This window comes from Anastrepha obliqua, chromosome 2 (genome assembly GCF_027943255.1).
Source record: "Anastrepha obliqua isolate idAnaObli1 chromosome 2, idAnaObli1_1.0, whole genome shotgun sequence".
Taxonomy (NCBI): domain Eukaryota; kingdom Metazoa; phylum Arthropoda; class Insecta; order Diptera; family Tephritidae; genus Anastrepha; species Anastrepha obliqua.
Genome location: NC_072893.1, coordinates 118,299,115 through 118,319,357, shown reverse-complemented (window position 1 = coordinate 118,319,357; position 20,243 = coordinate 118,299,115). Strand labels below are relative to the sequence as shown.

The 20,243-nt window shown below is 36.0% G+C and overlaps 2 protein-coding genes across 5 annotated transcripts in view; both read right to left on the bottom strand.

Moving 5' to 3' along the window:
- Window positions 1-13,323, bottom strand: part of LOC129237540 (uncharacterized) — a 37,406-nt gene extending 24,083 nt beyond the window's left edge. Inside the window, exons 1-3 of one of the 3 annotated variants that reach the window (XM_054872351.1) lie at window positions 12,583-13,323; window positions 3,028-4,131; window positions 2,688-2,862 (exon numbers count right to left, since the gene is read on the bottom strand). In XM_054872351.1, coding sequence (XP_054728326.1) covers window positions 2,688-2,862; window positions 3,028-3,117 — 265 coding nt within the window. In that variant the 5' untranslated portion in view covers window positions 3,118-4,131; window positions 12,583-13,323. Of the gene's footprint in view, window positions 1-2,687; window positions 2,863-3,027; window positions 4,132-11,342; window positions 11,804-12,582 lie in introns of those variants that run through there. The other 2 variants (XM_054872353.1, XM_054872352.1) reach the window with 2 other exon arrangements.
- Window positions 13,324-18,078: 4,755 nt separating this feature from the next.
- The window catches only part of LOC129236851 (multivesicular body subunit 12A), a 132,380-nt gene continuing 130,215 nt past the window's right edge, over window positions 18,079-20,243 (bottom strand). For both annotated transcript variants that reach the window (XM_054871113.1, XM_054871112.1), the window contains exon 7: window positions 18,079-19,328. In XM_054871113.1, coding sequence (XP_054727088.1) covers window positions 19,209-19,328 — 120 coding nt within the window. In that variant the 3' untranslated portion in view covers window positions 18,079-19,208. The remainder of the gene's footprint in view (window positions 19,329-20,243) is intronic.

The window sequence follows — 20,243 nt, the reverse complement described above, 5'->3', positions numbered from 1 at the left end:
TCTGGATACCGGGTCACAGTGGATTCGAAGGTAACTGCAAAGCTGATGAGCTCGCAAGAGCTGGAGCTGCGCAATCAAATGTTAGTGACTTACCCACAATCCACATTCCGCTCTCAACATGTAAAATGCTCATCGATCGAGAATTTCACAGTATTGCTGATCGGAGGTGACGAGTGGAAACTACTTGCGTTACGACCAGACAAATCTGGCCATCCTACAATCTGAAACAGACAAAAACCCTTATAAGTCTTTCGAAACACGAACTAAGGCATATAACATCTCTTATTCCCGGCCACTGCCTTTTGGGCACTCACGCACGTCGGCTCGGGGTTCCTCAGAACGACCTGTGCAGATACTGCGAGGACGAAGATGAAGAAGTATCGAGCAGACATTTGCTGTGCAGTTGTCCGGGTCTAGCCAGAAGTCGACTCGCTCTTCTAGGCTCTCCAACAATTGACAATCTTTCAATACTCTCGGACCTGAAAATCGAATCTCTCATAAAATTTTCGAAACGAATTAATATCTTTGATCAAAATCTACAATAAAAATCTCGGTTAGGTGGGGAAATCATTTAAAATAATGAGCTCTAGGGCAACACAACGGACCCAACTTGCGGTCTATGTGGTACTCCGATGCGGGGTCACCCTTAAACCAACCAACCAAAATAAATAAAGAAAATAAAAAGAAATAAAGAAAATAAAAATAAAAAACAAAAATAAAAAAAGAGAAATAGAAAAATTGAAATAAGAAAAAAATTAAAACAAATAAATAAAATTTAAAAAAATTAAAAAAAAGATTTAATTAAAAAATTTAATAAAATAAAAAAATATAAATTAAAATAAAGAAAATAAAAACAAAAAAAAAATCTGACGGACACCGAACAATTAAATAAAAAGCATTAAAACATAAAAAAAATTAATAAAATAATAAAATTAAAATAAATAAAGAAAATAAAAAGAAATAAAGAAAATAAAAATAAAAAACAAAAATAAAAAAAAGAGAAATAGAAAAATTGAAATAAGAAAAAAATTAAAACAAATAAATAAAATTTAAAAAAAATTAAAAAAAAAGATTTAATTAAAAAATTTAATAAAATAAAAAAATATAAATTAAAATAAAGAAAATAAAAAAAAACAAAAAAAAAAACTAACGGACACCGAACAAAACAATCATAATATATAAACACTAGAAGAGTGGTGTAGTGAGCCCGGGTCTTTGGCTCCGAAATGAATTCGTGCCCAGAAATCGGCAAAGAATGTGTTTGCAGCAGTTTTTCGGGATGCGAAAGGAATTTTGTTCGTGGGTTAGGTGCAATCTGGTAAAACAATATAAATTATGAATATTATTGTAACCTTTTAAACCAGCTGAAGTTGAAAAATGGCGTGAAAAAAAAAACACAAAAGAAAAAAATACACAGTTTGCAAAAGAAAACAATTATTTTTCATCAGGGCAATGCGCCGTGTCACAAGAGCATTTTGACCATGACTAAAATTCGAAATGTTGGAACATCCACCGAATTCATCAGATTTGGCCCCTACCGACTTTCCTCTGTTTTCAGACCTAAAAAATGCGTACGTGAAAAGTGTATTCCATCAAATATTCATCAAGTCATAGCTCCTGTGGAAGCGTGTTTTGCAACCCTTCCAGATTCTCGCTTCAGGCATGGAATTCATAAATTAGAATCTCGTTGGTCCAAGTGTATTGATGTTCAGTGTATTTCAAACCATAAAATTGTGTTTTTCTTATCGAACCGCAAAACTTATTGAATAACCTAGTAATTTGCATGATCCCTCACAGGACATTGTTTCATAGGTCATTATGCAACGAGATTAGGCGTTTACATGCATGATTTCTGTCGTAGCTGCAGGAATGAGGTGAAGTTGGAAACAATCCAACACCTCTTTTGCACATGCCCGGCTCTAGCCAGAAGTAGGAACCGATATTTAAGATCCAACTTCAATCCAGCGGGATTCCCCGTATGTAAGTATGGGGAATCTTTATGCTGTTACAACAACAACCGTATCCACGACAGTCGGTTCTACGTTACCGAAACGACCCGGATTTATATCCGGCCAAGGACTGTCACTCCAGCGCGATTCCCTGTGTGTAAGTATGGGGAATCTTTATGCTGTTACAACAACATCCAACTTCTTAATGAATATAGATAATCTATACACTTTAGGTATCAACAACCTTTTACGCTTTGTCAAAAGCTCAGGATGGTTCAATATGGAAAGGGAAATTTAGCTCAGCCCCTGCGGCTTACAATGGTGCGGCTACCAAACCTAACCTAACCTATGATTCTCATAGCGGTTAACATTATTCAAGGCAGCGATTGAACAAGCATGATTTTGACTTACTTTCAAAGTTGATAATTAATAAGTAATCTTCTTTTGTTTCATAAATTTAAGACCCTCTTCTAATAGCATAGAATTTTTTACTACTGAATATGTTAATGATTTTTTTTCAATTTTAGTTTATAAAATTTTTTAATGATTTTTTTTTCAATTTTTATGTTCTTAAAAATTTTAATGATTTTTTTTTTCAATTTTAGTTTATAAAATTTTTTAATGATTTTTTTTTTTCAATTTTTATGTTCTTAAAAATTTTAATGACTTTTTTTTCAATTTTTGTTTTTAAAATTTTTTAATTTTTTTTCTCAACTTAAAGCACAGACAGACACGTACCTTCTTGCCCGGTTGATGGTGTTAGATTGTTATTCGTATTAGGCGAATTTATTTCAGCTTTCAAGGATGGTAAATTAGCTGGTGGTCGCCTTGCGGACGGCACTTTGCCCAAACTTTGCATTCCATGTTTACGTGGCAATTGATTCTTTTGTGCAGATGGTTCAGCTGGTTCACCCTATGAAAATTAAAAAGTGCAATGAGCATAAAATATAAAACTGTACACTATGGAAAAACAGCAAATACTATATGGAATCGCCTTTTTTGAAATAGTAGTGATTTAGCAAACTAACTTAAGCCATAATAAAGGTTATTTTAAATATTTCTTATGTCTATCACTTACGCGACTATTTTTGTACATTCGATTTATATCGAGTGCTGAGAACTTGGGCTTGGCATTTCGCTCTCCCCTACTTCCCCCCAGTGTACTCATGCTGCCAGTAGATCCTCATTAGCGTTACCTCCCCCTTGCGCCGCACTCACTTCACCACTACTACTCTGCAAGTGCTGCAGCTCGCTGCGCAGTTTTGGTTTGGTTTTTGGTTTTTCTTTTTAGTAAATTTGTGTATGTGAATTTCGTTCTTATTCCGAACACTATCGGTAGTCAAAAGCGTTGATTTTTAACGTGAAGCTAACGATTTGGTTTTGGCAGCTGTTATATACTATATATCTATATATATTTTATAGCTCGTTTTACAGGCCGGCTTCGCTTATTAGTAGCGCAAAAGCCGCTTTCTGTTTCACAAAACTTTTACGCTTCCAGCTTTTTTATGCTTTGTTACACTTATACTTATTTTCGCTTGCCTGGTTTGCTATGAGACAATAGTAGTATTAATTTTCAATGATATTTGTTAAACACAGGATGTTTCTTTTTCTCTATCGATCAGTATTCACAATGCTACAAATCCCTCGTGTCTCTATTTTCCAATAGCCGTTCTATGGCTACTATTTTTAGTGCGCTATCTTGTTACTCCGTTTGATAATAAAACTTGGTAGGTAGCAACTACTTTAACTTAAATTGCCAAATCCTCAGTGCAATGAATTAGAAGTGCATCGCTTGGATACGCACCGGAAATGGAAATATCGAAATTGCGATTGATCGAAATGTGTGTTTCTTCGGCACACTTTGTGTTTGTATTTCCTTTTTGCAATCGAATGAGTTGTAATTCCAAGTTTTTTTATTTACTTTTTGTGTAATCCACAATTCCGCACACCGACGACGAGTGCTGATCCACTAATGCGCGCAGAATTGCCGGCAGGAAAGCTGCTGCTGCTGCGTTCCGCCTTGATTTACCACACTATGATGGACTATTTTGATGTTTTGGAGAAAATCGACGTTATATTGAAACTGGCTACTTCTAGCCTCAGACACTTATTGAAAATCTTTCCTCGTAAAAAGGGAATCCTCTTACTACTTTAAATCTAAATCCTCAGTCTTCTATGAATTCTGTAAAAACGAAAAGAAAGAAATATTATTTAACAAGTTAATGAGTTGCATAAATACATAAATTCAATAGCTTTTTCTTTGCGTTTAACGAATTAAAACCACAAATCGACATACCCTATGATCAGAAAGTACCGGGAATGTTTTAATAAAACAAAATAGAGTTTAATTTCAGGCAAATTTATTTTATCTTCTTCAAAATATGACCCGCCTAAAGCAACACACATGTGCACCATGCACCCCTTGTAGGCCAACGAAGGGATGGCCTTCGCTCCTTCGTCGCATTCTCTTTGATCTCCTCTATCGACTGAAATCTCCTTCCACGAAGTGGTAAATTCAACTTGAGAAACAAAAAGAAGTCGCACAGGGCCATATCAGGTGAATACCGTGCTTGCACGAAGGTATTTATTTGATGTTTGGTTGTTGTTGTAGCAGTATCTTCGCCCTGTCAGTGTAGTATAGTTACCGGTCGTCTTCGTCTAGCTCATCTAACGGTAGGCCCAGGAAACTAGCTGTTTCGACGGGTTGGGCCCAGAGGGAGAGAGGTATTAGATGAGTGGGTTTTATAGGGCATGTGAAAAGGTGGTTAGTGTCGTTCGGGGTGCCTTCACATGCCGGACATATGTTTGGTATGTCGGGGTTGATTCTCGATAGGTAGGAGTTTAAGCTGCTGCAGTATACAGAACGTAATTGTGCCAAGGTTACGCGGGACTCTCGGGGAAGCTGGAGCTCTTCGTCTGCAATAGGTGGTGGTTGGACTCCGATAACGGCATTCGGAGGTCGGGAGCTTAAGAAGGTGGTATGGGTCTCCCGATGAATGTCGTTTATGGCCTGTCTGTACACTGTCTGCCCCAGTAAACTAGCCCTGTCTAGTGTACCGTATCTCTTGGTGTTTGGTCAAATAATCCAGCACAATTTGGGCTCGGTGCGATGGCGCGTTATTATCATGCAAAATCCAAGAATTGTTTGCCCACATTTCCGGCCGTTTGCGACGTACAGCATTTCTCAAAAGCTTCAAAACGGATAAATAGTGACAGTTGTGTGTCTTACAGTAGTCTCAACATAAGAAAAAATTATGGATCCGTTCCCACGTGCGCGGTTCGTTTAAATTAAACATTCTCGGTACTTTTTGATCATAGGGTACATAACATACCCCCAAAATTATTGCGCTCATAAAAATACCAGGTGTATAAGCTTAAATCTCGTAGATGGCGTTAGTGAGCATATCAAGTTACCATAGAAATGCCATATTTTTTTTTTGCATGGGTTCGACACCTGTTTACATCAATCACTGCACATCATCAGTGATTTCATACAGCAACACACTTTTTTCCTTGCGTAATCATGTCTAATTTTGTGCCAAAAAAAGAGCATATGCGGGAAGCTCTACTTTTTTGCTTTAATTTGAAGAAATCGGCTGCCGAATCGCATCGAATGCTTGTGGAGGCCTATGGTGACAGTGCATTATCGGAAACAACTTGCAGAGACTGGTTTCGTCGGGTCAAAGACGGCCATTTTGACTTGAGTGACAAGAAGCGTGAAAATCGGCCCAGAAAAGTTGAGGACCATGAATTGCAGGCTCTTTTGGATGAGGACGATACCCAATCGCAAAAAATGCTTGCCGAGCAGTTAGGTGTCACTCAACCAGCCATTTCCATGCGTTTACGTGCCATGGGAAAGGTCCAAAAAGTCGGAAAATGGGTACCCCATGAATTGAACGATAGACAGATGGAGCGACGCCAAAACACATGCGAAATCTTGCTGGCTAGGCATAAAAAAAAGTCGTTCCTGCATCTTGTGGTGACTAGCGATGAAAAGTGGATATACTTTGAGAATCCTAAACGAAAAAAATCATGGGTCGATCCCAGCCAACCATCAACTTCTTCATCAAGACCTAATCGCTTTGGACGCAAGACGATGCTGTGCGTTTGGTGGGATCAGCAGGGTGTCGTTTACTATGAGCTGTTGAAACCCGGTGAAACTGTTAATTCTCATCGCTACCACCAACAACTCATCAAATTGCGCCGTACTTTGCGTGAAAAAAGGCCTCGTTATGAACAAAGACATGAGAAGCTGATTTTCCTCCACGACAACGCCCCATCGCACACGTCAAGAATGGTCCAAAACTACTTGGAGACAATCGATTGGGATGTGCTACCTCATCCCGCTTATTCACCAGACCTGGCCCCTTCGGACTATCATCTGTTTTCATCGATGGGTCACGCGCTCGCCGAACCGCACTTCGATTCGTACGAAGACGTCCGGAAATGGCTTGACAAGTGGTTCGCCTCGAAAGATGAAGAATTCTTTTGGCGTGGTATACACAAATTGCCCGAGAGATGGGAAAAATGTATAGCTAGCGAGGGCAAATACTTTGAATAAATTATTTTTTTGCTTTCTATTAAAAAAAGGGTTTTTTTACTAAAAAACAGCGGATTTAAGCTTATACACCTGGTATATGCATAAGTGGGCATATAATCAGTAACAATTTGACATCTTTTATTAGTATTTTTTAGCATAAATCTTATAATCAGGCAAGCACTTATTACATCGTGAAAATATGCAGGGGCTCTCTGCGAATTTGAAAGCATAAGCTGATTAGCTGGCGTAATCCGGGTCATGACAGCGGTTTGTTCATGAAAAAAACAGATTGATTGGCGAGATACAAAAAAAATCAGTACAGTCAAAAATCAACACACATGGCAGCCGAAGTTACCCAAGGATGATAGAGCACTAAGTTTGAACATCAGCTTTGGAGGAAAACGAGCGTGAGTAAAAAATCTATCCCCTAATTTCACACGTATTCATTTACTCGTCCAATCAGTCTTTGTTCAGACGGTAATGAAATAAGATGAATATTGGCTGTGTTAATTCTTTTCGTCTATCACCAACGCAATCTCAGTTTTTTCGTATATCACCAACACACACTCCCATAAAGCAACCGCTGTCATGACCCCGGTTACGTCAGCCAATCAGCTGATGCTTTCAATTTCGCTGAGAGCCGAATAACGGTCTAATATGTGCCACTCATTCTGAATTATTTTCACAACGGGAAGTTACTCGCGCAATTTCGTTTTCCCCCATAGCTAGAAGGCAAACCTAGTAATTTATCATTCTTACACCGATTACGTATGGCCTCGCAAAGTGCATTTGAAGCGTTGGAGTTTTTTCTTTAAACATTTGCCAAGCTTTTGGTGTACCCCTATTTAAAACCTGCCGCAGTTGCGCGTGAGATTGCAATCCTACTCCAATAATCCCTACTGCGCTTTAGATTCACCCAGTGCATATTGTCAGCTTACTGAATATCGGGTTATTTATGCCAGACGACCGCGCAGCAGATAGTTGATTCTTCGATTGATATCACCTAGACAAGTAGGTATTGTAAATAACTAATTGCAAATGGTCAAACGCATCAAAAATCGTTCGTTTCCAGTCTTTGCCTTGCTGGAAACACCATACGCTAAATGTTGTTTGTATGCAGTGGTGGTAAGGGAGGGTTTCGACAAGTTGCACCGCCTGCCCAAAAAAAACGCATACTTAGCGAAACGTAACAAAACATAGCTGGTGTTTACAATCGTCTGTTCCCCACTGTAGGTCAATGTAATTATATTTATACGCGTATTTTATTTAAAAATTTAAATGAAGAAAGCAAAAGTATGATGATGCAGTTTGATTGCCATCAGCAAAAACCACAACTACATCATTGAGATGTTCACAGCTTCACAGTGGTGCCGGTCAATGACCCAAATAAAGCGAAGATATATAACACATGTCTAACACCTACAATGTTTTCCAGAGTTACGAACACAATTATCATTAATTAATTAAGAGCACACACACATATTGATTATCCTCATGCGTACGCTTTTGGTTTTGTCAAAATTAGTTAAAATCCGAAAGTTCAAAAGGTAAGAAATTAATTTGAAATTATTTTACTGCTACAATGTGAGTATAGAGAAAAAAATGCAGATATGCACAACACGGTGAATGTATTGCTATGTATAAAGAACGTATAGGATAGGATAGGGAAAAAACGGTGTAACTATGGGATGCACTGCTCACACATACCCAACATAAACACCACCACCACCACCACTACCCACTCAGCAGAAAAACTAGTGAGGTAGACAGTACGTCAACTTAACCAACTGATCGCACAAGCAAAGCCGACAGCGGCAGCTTTAATACAACAAATGCAGATTCACATGGCATTGGCCGTGAATACACATTCCCCAACGCAAATGCGTTCCCAAAAAGCATACGATTTCGCTGTTAAAGAGGAGTATATGATAAATGTACATTATACGTATACATTTTACATACATTAGAACCGACAAGGAAAGATGCGTGTTGCGAGTGGCAAGTAATGTGACGAGTGTTAGAAGATCGAAAATGGAAAATATTTGTAATATAACAATAAATGACATCTAATCAGGGCGAGAAGAGAGGGCAAAAGTAATAACAATGTGTATAAATGAGGTTAATAACACTTTTTACAGCTAAAATACACTTGAGCAAAGCGAAATGAAAACTCAAAAACGTAAATTATACACAGGGTCGTCCGCATATAATGCGTTTTTTATCAATGTTTTTTTTTTTTTTTTTTTTTTTTTTTTTTTTTTTTTTTTTTTTTTTGTTGGACAGTGAAAGCTCCTTCACGCAGGAAATATTGACAGAAAATCGGTATCATATCTTCGCGGAATGAAATGAATCGCTTTACATTACACTTGAAAGTTGCGAAATATGGCAAACTAATTTCCAGATTCAATGTTGAATAACTCAAATAGGGATTTTATTTGAAAAAACAAAATGGATTTTTCTCGCAAAACGTATTTTCATCTTGGTGGCTATGTTAAAAAGCATTTGGGGAGAAGCACGTGCATCCTCAGAGATATGTTGCGGATTTTGGAGCGTTGGCATCTTTGGCCAGTGGAAATGCTATTTCAGCCTACGGTGCAGCAGCGTGAGAAACAAATTTTTGTGGTCGGAAATTGAAGACATGAGCCAGAAGCAGCTATGATTTCAGCGCGCGATGGAATGCGCGCCATACCACAATACATTTTCTGCGTACCAAGTTCTGTACTCGTCGTGCTGGCGATTTCAATTGGCAACCGTGGAACTGCTATTTGAAACCGTTAGACTTTCATTATGTGGGGTGCCGTTAAGAGCCAATGTTAGGTGAACGATACACGCATATTAGGTATACTCGGTTAGGCTAAGGCCTTTATGCACTGCTACCAGATTGATCTATTGTGCGCCTTTATTACTTAATTGTAATTATTTAGTATGCCGAGGAATCGACCCAGCTCCTTTGGAGGGCGCAATCAATTGTAAGTACGAGCTCAGGAGTCTCCTGTGGCCTAATGCCTCACAGTTGGTGATAAAGTGTTCCATAAACTCCTCTCCATCACAGCAGAACCTGCATGATCTTGTACTAGATAACCCTATTGTGTTAAAGTGTTTATTACAGGCAATGTGACCTGTAAGTGCTCCACAGAGTAATCTGACGCCCTTTTCATTGAAGGTTAGAGCAGATTTTGCTCTGTTGGCATATTAGACGAATAACTGGCACGGCATTTCTGAGAAAAATCCAAAAACGGGTTAAGCACTTGAAAATCTAGGTTAACAAGATGCGCTACTGCGAAGTCAACCGAGACGACCACATAATGAAATCATGTGCTAAAAACAGTGAGAATCTTTATTAGAATGAGTAGTTACATACATATATACCAAAAAAAATTTATATAAAATTTTTATAATTTTGGAATTTTTAATAAACCGCTATATTGACCAACCTGTATTTATGTGCATATGTAAGTTATGAATTGTAAAAATGAAAAAAAAAAACTCGATAACCAAGTAGAAAATGTAGGCAACTGGCAAAACGCTATACATATTTTTGTATCATAAACAATTTTGCAGCTTTTAATATTAAATATTTTAATTAGTATGAAAGCGCATATTTATAACAAGATTAAAATACAATGTACTAAAAAATTAAAGGACTTAATAAAAATCTGACAGCATAAATTCTACAAAGTGGCAATAATTGGCACTCTCTCGAAACCAAAAAAAACAACACCGCACCTTTACCAGCAGGTGTAAGCGAGACAACTAGTGTTTGATTTATTTTGACAGCTAAACTAACGAGCGAAAAGCGTAAAGAGGAATGTCCGAGAATAACGCAGTCGCTTGACACAACTAGGTTATCTTCATATAAAATTATTTTTATTTAAAATTCATAAAAAAATGTACTTGGTGAAATATAACACAATAAAATAGGGGTGAAAACAAAATAAGTTTGATTTAATTTGTTTTTAATAAATTATACAATTTTGTAAGTGAATTTCTGGCAACACTAATTTCAATAAGAAGGCAATGACCAAGAATATCCATGAAGACATAAAAAGGGGGACTATGCAAAACGTTGTAAATGAGTAAAAAGAAACATGAAAAGCATCCAACTATATACAAATGCAATCAAACAAAGAGCTAGAAGCGCATACAACCAAAAGGCGTATTAAGGTGGAAAAAACCTAACGAAAGAATGTGGTGGCGTCTTGCAATAATGGCACAAGACGGCTATATCGATACACGAAATAGGTGCGATGTTGGGCGCACCGGAATTAAATGGGGTGGAAGACGTAGCAGCATTGAATGTGAATGTAAATGTCAGATACAAATAATATTAAGTGCTTACTAACCTAAAGACATTTTATGAATAAGTGCTCCAGATGTGGGAACGAAAGCGAGTAACGAATTTTATCCGCTTTCACTTTGATTTAAAAGGCAAGCAAAATACGATTTATTAATAAAAATAATATAGTAATCAAGATTCTAAAGCAAGCGCAAATTACTTCTGAGCGCACGTTTTCTATGAAAGTGGCAGTTAACGCGGAGATTTCTCACTTTACGGAGTTTTTTTACTACAGATTCTTCCGTTTCGCCCCCACTTATTTGAAACGACAAAGTTATCTGCTTCGCCTTTTTTCTACATTTTGTCCCCAACGGAGTTTTGCCATTCAAATGCAGGTCGAATGATGGCACCCCCGCTGTACACACCTCATTCACATAATTTGCTTCCCGAACGTACTTCTACTATGAAAGAGCGCTCATGTTACTATTTTTTTATTCTTATTCACGGCCAATTGCTTCGTTAAGAGGTTTGGTATCACTTATCGAGAATCTATAGCATTCCATTCAAATGATTCTACCTTTTTCCGAGACACCTTCAGACTTCGCGTTTCCTATCGACACTTATTCAATACTTCCACTTTATCGATGTAGTCGCCGCAACCGTTTGGTCATTGGTTCCTTTTCTGCTTCTTCTTTTTTTTTCTCTTTTGTTGGTGGAGCTCCACCACACTATACCAGAATTGAAATTTTCTTCTTCTGCTTCTTCTTTTCGGTGACTTTTTCTTAGTGAATAAACTTTTATCGCATAAATCTTCGCGTCACAAAAAACACTCAATCAAAAACAAATTAATTGCTTTCTAACGCAATTTGTCACACAATTTTCAACGTAATTAAATCGAATTTTTCTCTTGCTTGCAGTAGAAATTTTATGATTCCGACATGAAAATTTTTTCCGTTTTACACTCGTCGTCTTTCTGCAGCTACTTTTCAGATTCGCTTGTTCGTTGAATGATTTTACTGCCGCCGCTGCATTTAGCGTTCCCGACGACGGGATAAATCGTGGATAGATCAAGATTTTTCTATAGTCGCCTTTGTTCAACGTTCGCTTTGCATGACAGATAACATTTTTGTAACGAAACGAGATGATTACCAAACCTAAAGATAAGACGGTTGACTCTTTTTGCCAAATAGATAACACATGCGTGGGAAAGAATCAACTGGGGTAAGTTATTTTGTATACGTGATGTGTCAAAGCGAAATTTTTAGCATAGCATTGCCAAATGGGAAATATACGAAACCTTTTATATTTACTAAACAAAATAAATCAGAAATTTAATTTGCCTACCTGACGTTATAAATACCTGCATCAATATCCCTGCCATAAACGGGATTGCAGTTAACAATTGGCACTACCAAAACAAACAAAAAACAGGAATTTAACCTTGATATGCAAGACAGGTAGTGAACGTGAAATAGCAACGTGCATTTGTACCGAGTTACTTTTTAGACACCTGTGTCTGGCAGCGCTGGCAACACCCTCAAAGCCCACAAGTTTAATGATCTACCATTAATATGTAACTCACGCCACGACTAAACACAGACGTTTAAATTAGCAATGGTGCGCACACCAGTGCCTATATTGCAAATATTGCGTAAAAAAGCTATTTAACAAAATATACTTCTGTCAAATTATTTCAAAAGGTGTGTAATTCTCATAATTATAATACCGGCAATGCTCTCACACAAACAAACAAATTATGTACCAATTTCAAATGAAAACAAAAAAATTCCTCCTGTATTCCAACACATATTGCTTACCCTTTCTCTCGTGGTTTGCACGCGAGTTCGTTGCTCTCATACACTATTCACACCCGCTCTTGATGCACCTTTCGCACTCACACAAACACACACACACGCACGCACTTTCAAAAGTATACCCTACGTATGTGTGGATGTGTGTTGTCTATGCAAGCGTGCGTGCTGACAAATGCTTTTTCAGTGCAAAAATTCTCCAAAGTATCAGAAAAATTCGCGTTGTCGTTGTCTCCTTTACGCACACTTCGATTTCGTGTACGCTTTGTTCGCTGCGTTTAGCAGTGAGCTCGCCTACTCTTTCGATTTTTACTTTTTTCTTTTAACTGCCTGCTCCAATTCTTCCTCTTTTTTCTTCTTTTCAACACTTATTACAAATATGAAACGCCGAGGGGGCTAAACTGGACCGAAGAGGAAGCAGAATCTGAGAAATCTTTTTCTTTTCGACTTGATAGAAAATTTCCAACAACTCTTTATGCCTTACACTCACTTCGCACGTACACAAAAACTAATTACCGACGTAGCCTGTACGTTAATCTGTGACTTGTACACGTTTTTGCGTTTTCTTTTTAATTATTTAACAGCGTTTTACCGTCTACCGTCACAAACAAGATAGAACACTTTATTGCGGTTTGTCACAATTACTTAAAATGGCGTGTGGTCTGTTCGCACTCTGCTCTACTCTTTCATGTTAAAATACGATGTCGATGAGTTCAACGGCGTTTGGTATGTTCAGTGATTAGATTGAACCTTTTGTCTGGTATGGAAACGATAAAATTAGTTTAAAAGGAAAATATGTGAGCTCAGATAAAATTCAAATTCAAATTATATATGTATATAGTAATAGAAGGCAACGTGGTACTGGGATTAAAGTGAATGTTGAGCGCAATTCTGTTAATAGAAGACTACTGCTTTGGTGGTATTCGCTGTATTTAAAAACTATATAAGTTTGATTAAAAAACAAAAACATGCTATCTACCGAGCTAAAATTTATTCCTTTACAACAAACGCATTAATCGATTATTCATAATCGATATACACGTAAACTATTTGATTGAATTTAATCAAGACGAATTCACAAGGTGATTTCGGTAAAACGACATCCACTTTTACTGGTATAAGACTATGTAGTATTGTCACTTGCGAAGCGAATGAAAATATAGGCGTAACAGTCTCGAATTGTGATATGCGAATCGCCAGCAAATTCGCAACAAAATGGCAAACTAGTGTCGAAAATGTATTTTTTTCATTGCCATTGGCGAAAAAATTACATTCGCTTCGCCATTATTGAAAAAATTTGGCTACTGCTGCTCGCATTAAAAAAATTGAAAGGATTATGTATATAATCTATTTAATAATTTCAAAAGCTAAAGAAAAAAAAATTGCAAAAATGGCTAGATATACTAAAAAAAAGTATATTTGTTTTTTGCTTGTTGCTTCTCGTGTTAGGTCATTTCTGTACTTATCGGGGCACTGCAAATTCACTTTCCAAAATGGGTAGTATCTCCTTTAAGGGGCTATACACTGTTAGAAGGCCGAAAAAAGCGAATTTTCCAGAATTTATTCTGAGAAAACTTTTGAGTTTATTGATCTAAAAGTTTGTACACATATTATGTTACCTTTTAACTGTATTTTAAAACTTAGTATTAGTAAAAATATTTATTTCGGAAGGAACTACAGCTGATCTTCGGGAGCTCCTCTCAAAGCAGATGTTTTGTGGTGACCACTATATCTCTGAACTGAATCCTCTGAAATTAAAAAAACCAACCAGATTTCGTTAAAGTAATGTTAAATCTAGTAGTTAATCGAAGGAATAAGTAAAATACATTTTTTCGACAAAATGGCGGTTTCTCAAAAAAAAAATCGATTTTTGACCAAAATTTCGGCCTTAAAATAAGCGAAACTCTGAATTGAAATTCATTCCCCACAGTTGTTAGTAACTGCCATGAGCACAATAATCTTAGCACACAACACAATTTTAGCAATAGCATTTTGGATAATGACTGGTGTCAATGAAATTTATCCTTAATTTTGTCCAGCACAAATATAAATGCGTCTTTACTTGGCCGAAAGTTCGCTATGAATCTACAAATGGGAAAATGTAAGTACAGGGTCCGGCACTCGAAGTGAAACCAATTAAAAAGCCCATAAATTTAGCTTGGAAAATTACTTTTGTTCAATTCAAAGTAAAAAATGTGTGAAAATAACAAAAATTACTTTTACTTTACTTACTTTACTTTACTCAATTTACTTTTGTTCGATATGACCACCTTTTGACTTGACTATGGCCTTGAGACGGTCCAGAAACGAATCGCAAGCTGCCCGAATGTGACTTTTTTATTTTATTTTATTTTGGCCCACTCGCGGACAATTGCTTTTTTCAGCGCCTCGAGACTGGTGAATCTTTTAGTTCGGATCTTGCTCTCTATAATGGCCCAAAAAGAATAATCCATCGGATTCGCGTCTGATGAGTTTCAAAGCTATTTTGTAGACGTCATGAAGTTCGGAACGTTGTTTTTTAGCCATTCTTGGTTCACTCGCGCTTTGTGAGACGTTGCCGAGTGCTGTTGAAACGTTCATGGTCTGCCACCGAAATATTTGTCGGCCCACGGCTTCAAAGCAACCTCCAGAATACTTTCCCCGATAATATTTCGCATTTACCTTGACGCCAGGCTCAATGAAAACGATTGGAGAGCGGACATCTTCGGTTACAGCGCCCCAAACCATTACCTGTGGCGTGTGCTTCCTCCTGGTGGCCAATCGATTACTCAAATTCTCGTATGAACGAACGGTTGGTCAAATAAACCCCATCGTTTTGGGAGTTTATGAACTGCTCAATTTGAAAAATTTTCTCGTCAAAAAACATAATGTTCCGAAATTGACCGTTTTCGGCCAAGCAAAGCAACTCCTTCGCTCTCTCAAGTCTGACTTGTTGCTGCTTTGGTGTGAGATCATGCGCCTTTTGAAACTTGTAAGGTTTGACATTGAGATAATTTTTCAGTATGCGGTGGATGCTACGGTCAGATATTTTCAGTTCTTTCACCATTTGATTGGCACTTCGTCGGGGATTTCCTCAGGTCGCTTCCTCTCTTTTAGAATCACGTCACGTGACTTTGCAGTCTTTGATGACCACCTTCATGACGTTTCGTGATGCTACCAGTATCATTGTAACGAGTAATGGTGCGATAAACAAAAACTTTATTTACTTTAAGGTGCTCGAGCTCACGAACAATCGCTGGTTGTGATTATCCAAATATGATATAATACAATCCCACTATTACGTTTGAAATCCATTACTGATTTTCTTTTCTCGTGTTTACTCTCTGCAAAATGCTTCCACGGGCTTATAAACAATACTCTGGACTGCCATTAAGCCAACTGACAGACAGCCCGTGCATCCGCAATCAGATGTGCATGAGCTGCGCGAGCAGTCCGAAGTTGGTTACACTTCGAATGCCGGACCCTGCATGTTGAAAAATAATTTTTTTTTTAAAGAATGCTGTTTTAATTTCTCCAGCTGATAGCCTCTGATGCTAGCGCTGCATGTTTTTAGGTTGTACATATGTAAATTTACATTGTATAAGCTTATATAAATAAATAAATAAATAAAAAAAAAAATTTCTAACACGGGTACTCATTGAGCCCCCTTCATATTATAATTTGTCAGACGACATGGTTTGAAAAGCAGTGTATTTATTATTATTATTATTATTTAGTGACTGGTATGAATACCAGTACTAAAATTATGTTTGAGCATTGGCTGCAAAGGCCATCAGCTCTGTGTCGTCTGTGGGTGTCTGGATTATTTGTTATATTGTCATTTCGATAGTTTTAATGAATTTGCTTATTTTTTCGATGTTTGAATGACTGGGAATGGCGAGGATGTCGCTTATTTGTTCTGAGTTTAGTATTTCTTTTCTTGCGTTGGCGTGATTTGGACATTTGTTGAGGATATGGTCCAATGTTTGGTTTGTTCGTGTATATTTGTTGGGTAGAGTGGAGGGTTTCCATTCTTATTAATATTAGAATAGTGTTCGTGCTTGTAGTTTTTTAATGATTGCCGCTGTTTGTGTATTATGCATGTATTTATATGTCGTTTTATATCGAGTCTTTCTGTTTTTGGGCTGGTTATAATTGGGGTATTCCAAGCGAATTTCGCTGCATTATCGGCATATGTGTTTCCCTCGATACCTGTGCGTCCTGGGACCCACAGCAGTTTTAGTAATTTACTGTTTTTTTTTTAGCAAATCCCTTATTTGATTAACAGTTTCCCATTTGTTGCAAGTGGGATTACTAGCCGCTTGAATGACTGACAAACTGTCGGAGCATATTATGGTTTTCGTCTTTTTCTGGATAGATAACACCATAGCTTCGTGTATTGCCGCTGCTTCTGCCGAGAATATAGAAGAGTAAGGGAACATGGTTTTTAAACTTAAAAATATGCCATCTTCGGATGTTACGCTGAATGCAACATTGTCTTCCGTTCTAGATCCGTCAGTAAAGACTATTGACCAGCCGTTATTTTTATGGGTATTGACTTTTTCGAGAAAAAGCTGCTTAAATATTGGATTGGTGGTGTTGTCTTTTTTATGTGTATGAAATGTGGTATCACATGTGTGAGTGCTTAATTTCCAAGGAGGATTATAATAGGAGAGTGTTTGCGGTTTTGTTTCTAAGTTATATCCGCGGGAAACATTAATGATTTTGAGTAGCGCAGGCGTAACGTTGTAGCTTCTTTTGGATGGTAGCAGTTTTTTTACGTCATCTTTTATAATTGATGTATTTAAGAAAAGTGTTTTTGGAATAAGTTTAGAGTTGATTTCTTGGATTCGTTCTTCAAGTGTAGGCAAGCCAGATTCAATATGAAGGATTCTTATTGGGGTGGTGCGGAAGGCAAATAGGCTGCTTCTGATAGCTTTGTTGTATATGGATTTTATGATATTAAGAAAAGACCGTAGTCAATTTTGCTTATGATTATTGCCTTAGTGATGTGTATAAGTGTGTTTATGTGAACATACCCTTTGTGTGATAGGTAAGATAGTAAATTGATTCTAGGCTGCAGGTCTTTCTTTAGTTTTAGGAGATGTTTCTTCCAAGAGTAGTTTTTTGTGAATATGAGTCCTAATATACGGAGTTCTTGGACGTTTTCGATTGGTTGTTGGTTTAGTTTTATTGAGTGGGTGTGATAATCGCATTTGGTCTTTTTGCATATGTGTAGCCTTTTCGAGCGAAATTTTTGCCCCTGAAGTTATGGTCCAGTCCTCAATTTCTTTCAAAACATCTTCAAGGATTTGATTGGATTCGGAAACATCCTTCGCTTTGCATAGTAGGAAAACGTCGTCGGCGTAAGCACAGTGGTCTACAAGTTTATGTTTTAGAATTATGTTGCTGATTTCGTTAAATGCGATCGAAGTGTAATTACAGCACAGTTTATGTGAAATGTGGTGAGGAACAGTATGCTTCGTTCCTATAATTTTTATATATTACATTGTTAATTGTTGTTATTATTTTTTATTTATGTTTTAATTTGTGTACAGGTTTATTAATTTTAACTCCTAATGCATACACAAGTACTTAATACTATTACAATCAATTAACAACTAAACTAAGTGTACGCATGTATGCATGTTTGTATGTATGTATATACTCGTATTTGTTGGTATGCCCGATTTTAAGGATACTTAGTTTTGTTTTTTTATACAATAAACTATATTAAATTAACATATGTATATTTGTATATATAATGTGGTCGTAAATAGTTTTTGTTGTTTTTTTTTTATAAATATATAAAACCAATTTTTATTTGCTGTTACCGATTTTTAACATATAATATTTATTTACTTTCGAATTTAATATAAATATTTTTATATGCTTTTTATTCTGTTATGACAAAAATTGATCACAATAATTGGTGTACATTAAAGTTGTGTGAGAGTGAAGAAGGCTGAAGGGTGAGAGTTATATAAATAAATCTATGATTAGAGTAAATAATATAAAAAAATAAAAAGATATAATTATGCATTTAAGCGCAGAAAATAGTGTTATTTGATGCGGGTGAAAGGCACAAGGATGCGGAAATGATGAATGATGAAAAAGTCTTTGATTGCGATCTCTAAAAGTTCACTAAAGTATTATTATAAATAAAAATAAAAGAAATTATGTATTTTAGAATCAAAACGAAATTGTCGAGCAGACAGTGGCAGAGGTTAGCGTAAATTTTAGTTAGAAAAAAGTGCGTATGTATGTACGTACAGTACAAATGTGTAGCATGCATTGGATAGATGCAGTTGCTTTTTATTTTTTATTTTGGTTTTATGTATTTTTTATTTTTTTGATAAACTCACTACAGTCAAGTAAACGCGCGTGTGTGTGCACTCAATTGTTTTTACGAATTCTTAGTTGTTTATTGTTATTAAATTTTGTTTTATTTCAGATACTTTTTTGAAAAAGCATTCAACAATTGATTTTTGTTTTTTATTTTTGTAATTTCTGACAAAACGTTTTCGAAATTCTTTAGTTAATATAATTCTTAACGGGTTTTTTCATAACAGCTGATTTTAATGTATTAAGATGTTTGTGTATTTTTCAATTAAATTTGAATAATTCCTGCTTATTCGCACAAGTTTTTTTGTTTATTTGAAAAATGGATTTTTCGATGCTGATGATTTCATAGTGCAGAGTATTTGTCGCTCTAATTGAAAATCATAATCGAGTCCTTTAAGCACGTCCGCAATTTGTGGCAGTGTGGGTAACTGGAAAGAGAAGAGAAGGTTTCAAACATTTTTTTTTTTCATTTTGCATAAATACGTGGCGTGCAACTAATTAGCTTAGCGATGGTTTTAATTAACTTTTTTTTTACTTTTCATGAAAGTTTTTTTTTTACTCTTCATGAATTTGCTTTTTTTACTTTTCATGATTTTTTTTTTTAATTTTCATGAATTTTTTTTACTTTTAATGATTTTTTTATTAATTTTTATGAATTTTTTTTTACTTTTCTTGATTTTTTTTTTACTTTTCATGATTTTTTTTAATATAATTCAGTGCCTATAAAACTGCGCACCCAAAGTGGTTCAAAAAACGCATTGATTTTTAGGAATTTTTTCCGCTGACGGATGTTGGGTGAAAAAAAATCGCATGACCGCCAACGGAAAAAATTGTCAAAATCCATTTGATTTTTTATCTACTTTAGACTGACACTTTATTATACCAAAATTAATTGAGCTGCATTTTTCGGAGTGAATCGTTTGAAATTTTGATGAAAATTTGCAGAATTAATATAAAAAAAAAAAAAATCACAAAGTTTATATGGTTTGGTTGTAGTATGAACTATATTTTTATAAAAAAAAAAAAATATTTGCTAAAAAATTAAAAAGTATAGGCAAAACTTTTCAATATATGTATAGTGTACACTTTCTTTTGACGTTGACTGTGGTGACTGACTGATATAAAAAATAATATAAAAAGAATATAAAAAAAAATATAAAAAAAATTACAAAAAGAAATAGTAAAAAAAAAATTACGTCTAAATTATACTTTCTTTCTACGTTGATTGTAGTATATGGGAACTTATACAGGCTATCGAAATTTTTGACGTAAGACAAATATGTACTTAAAAAAATGTATAAAAAAATATTAAAAAAACCTTAATATTTGGTTATTATTAAATT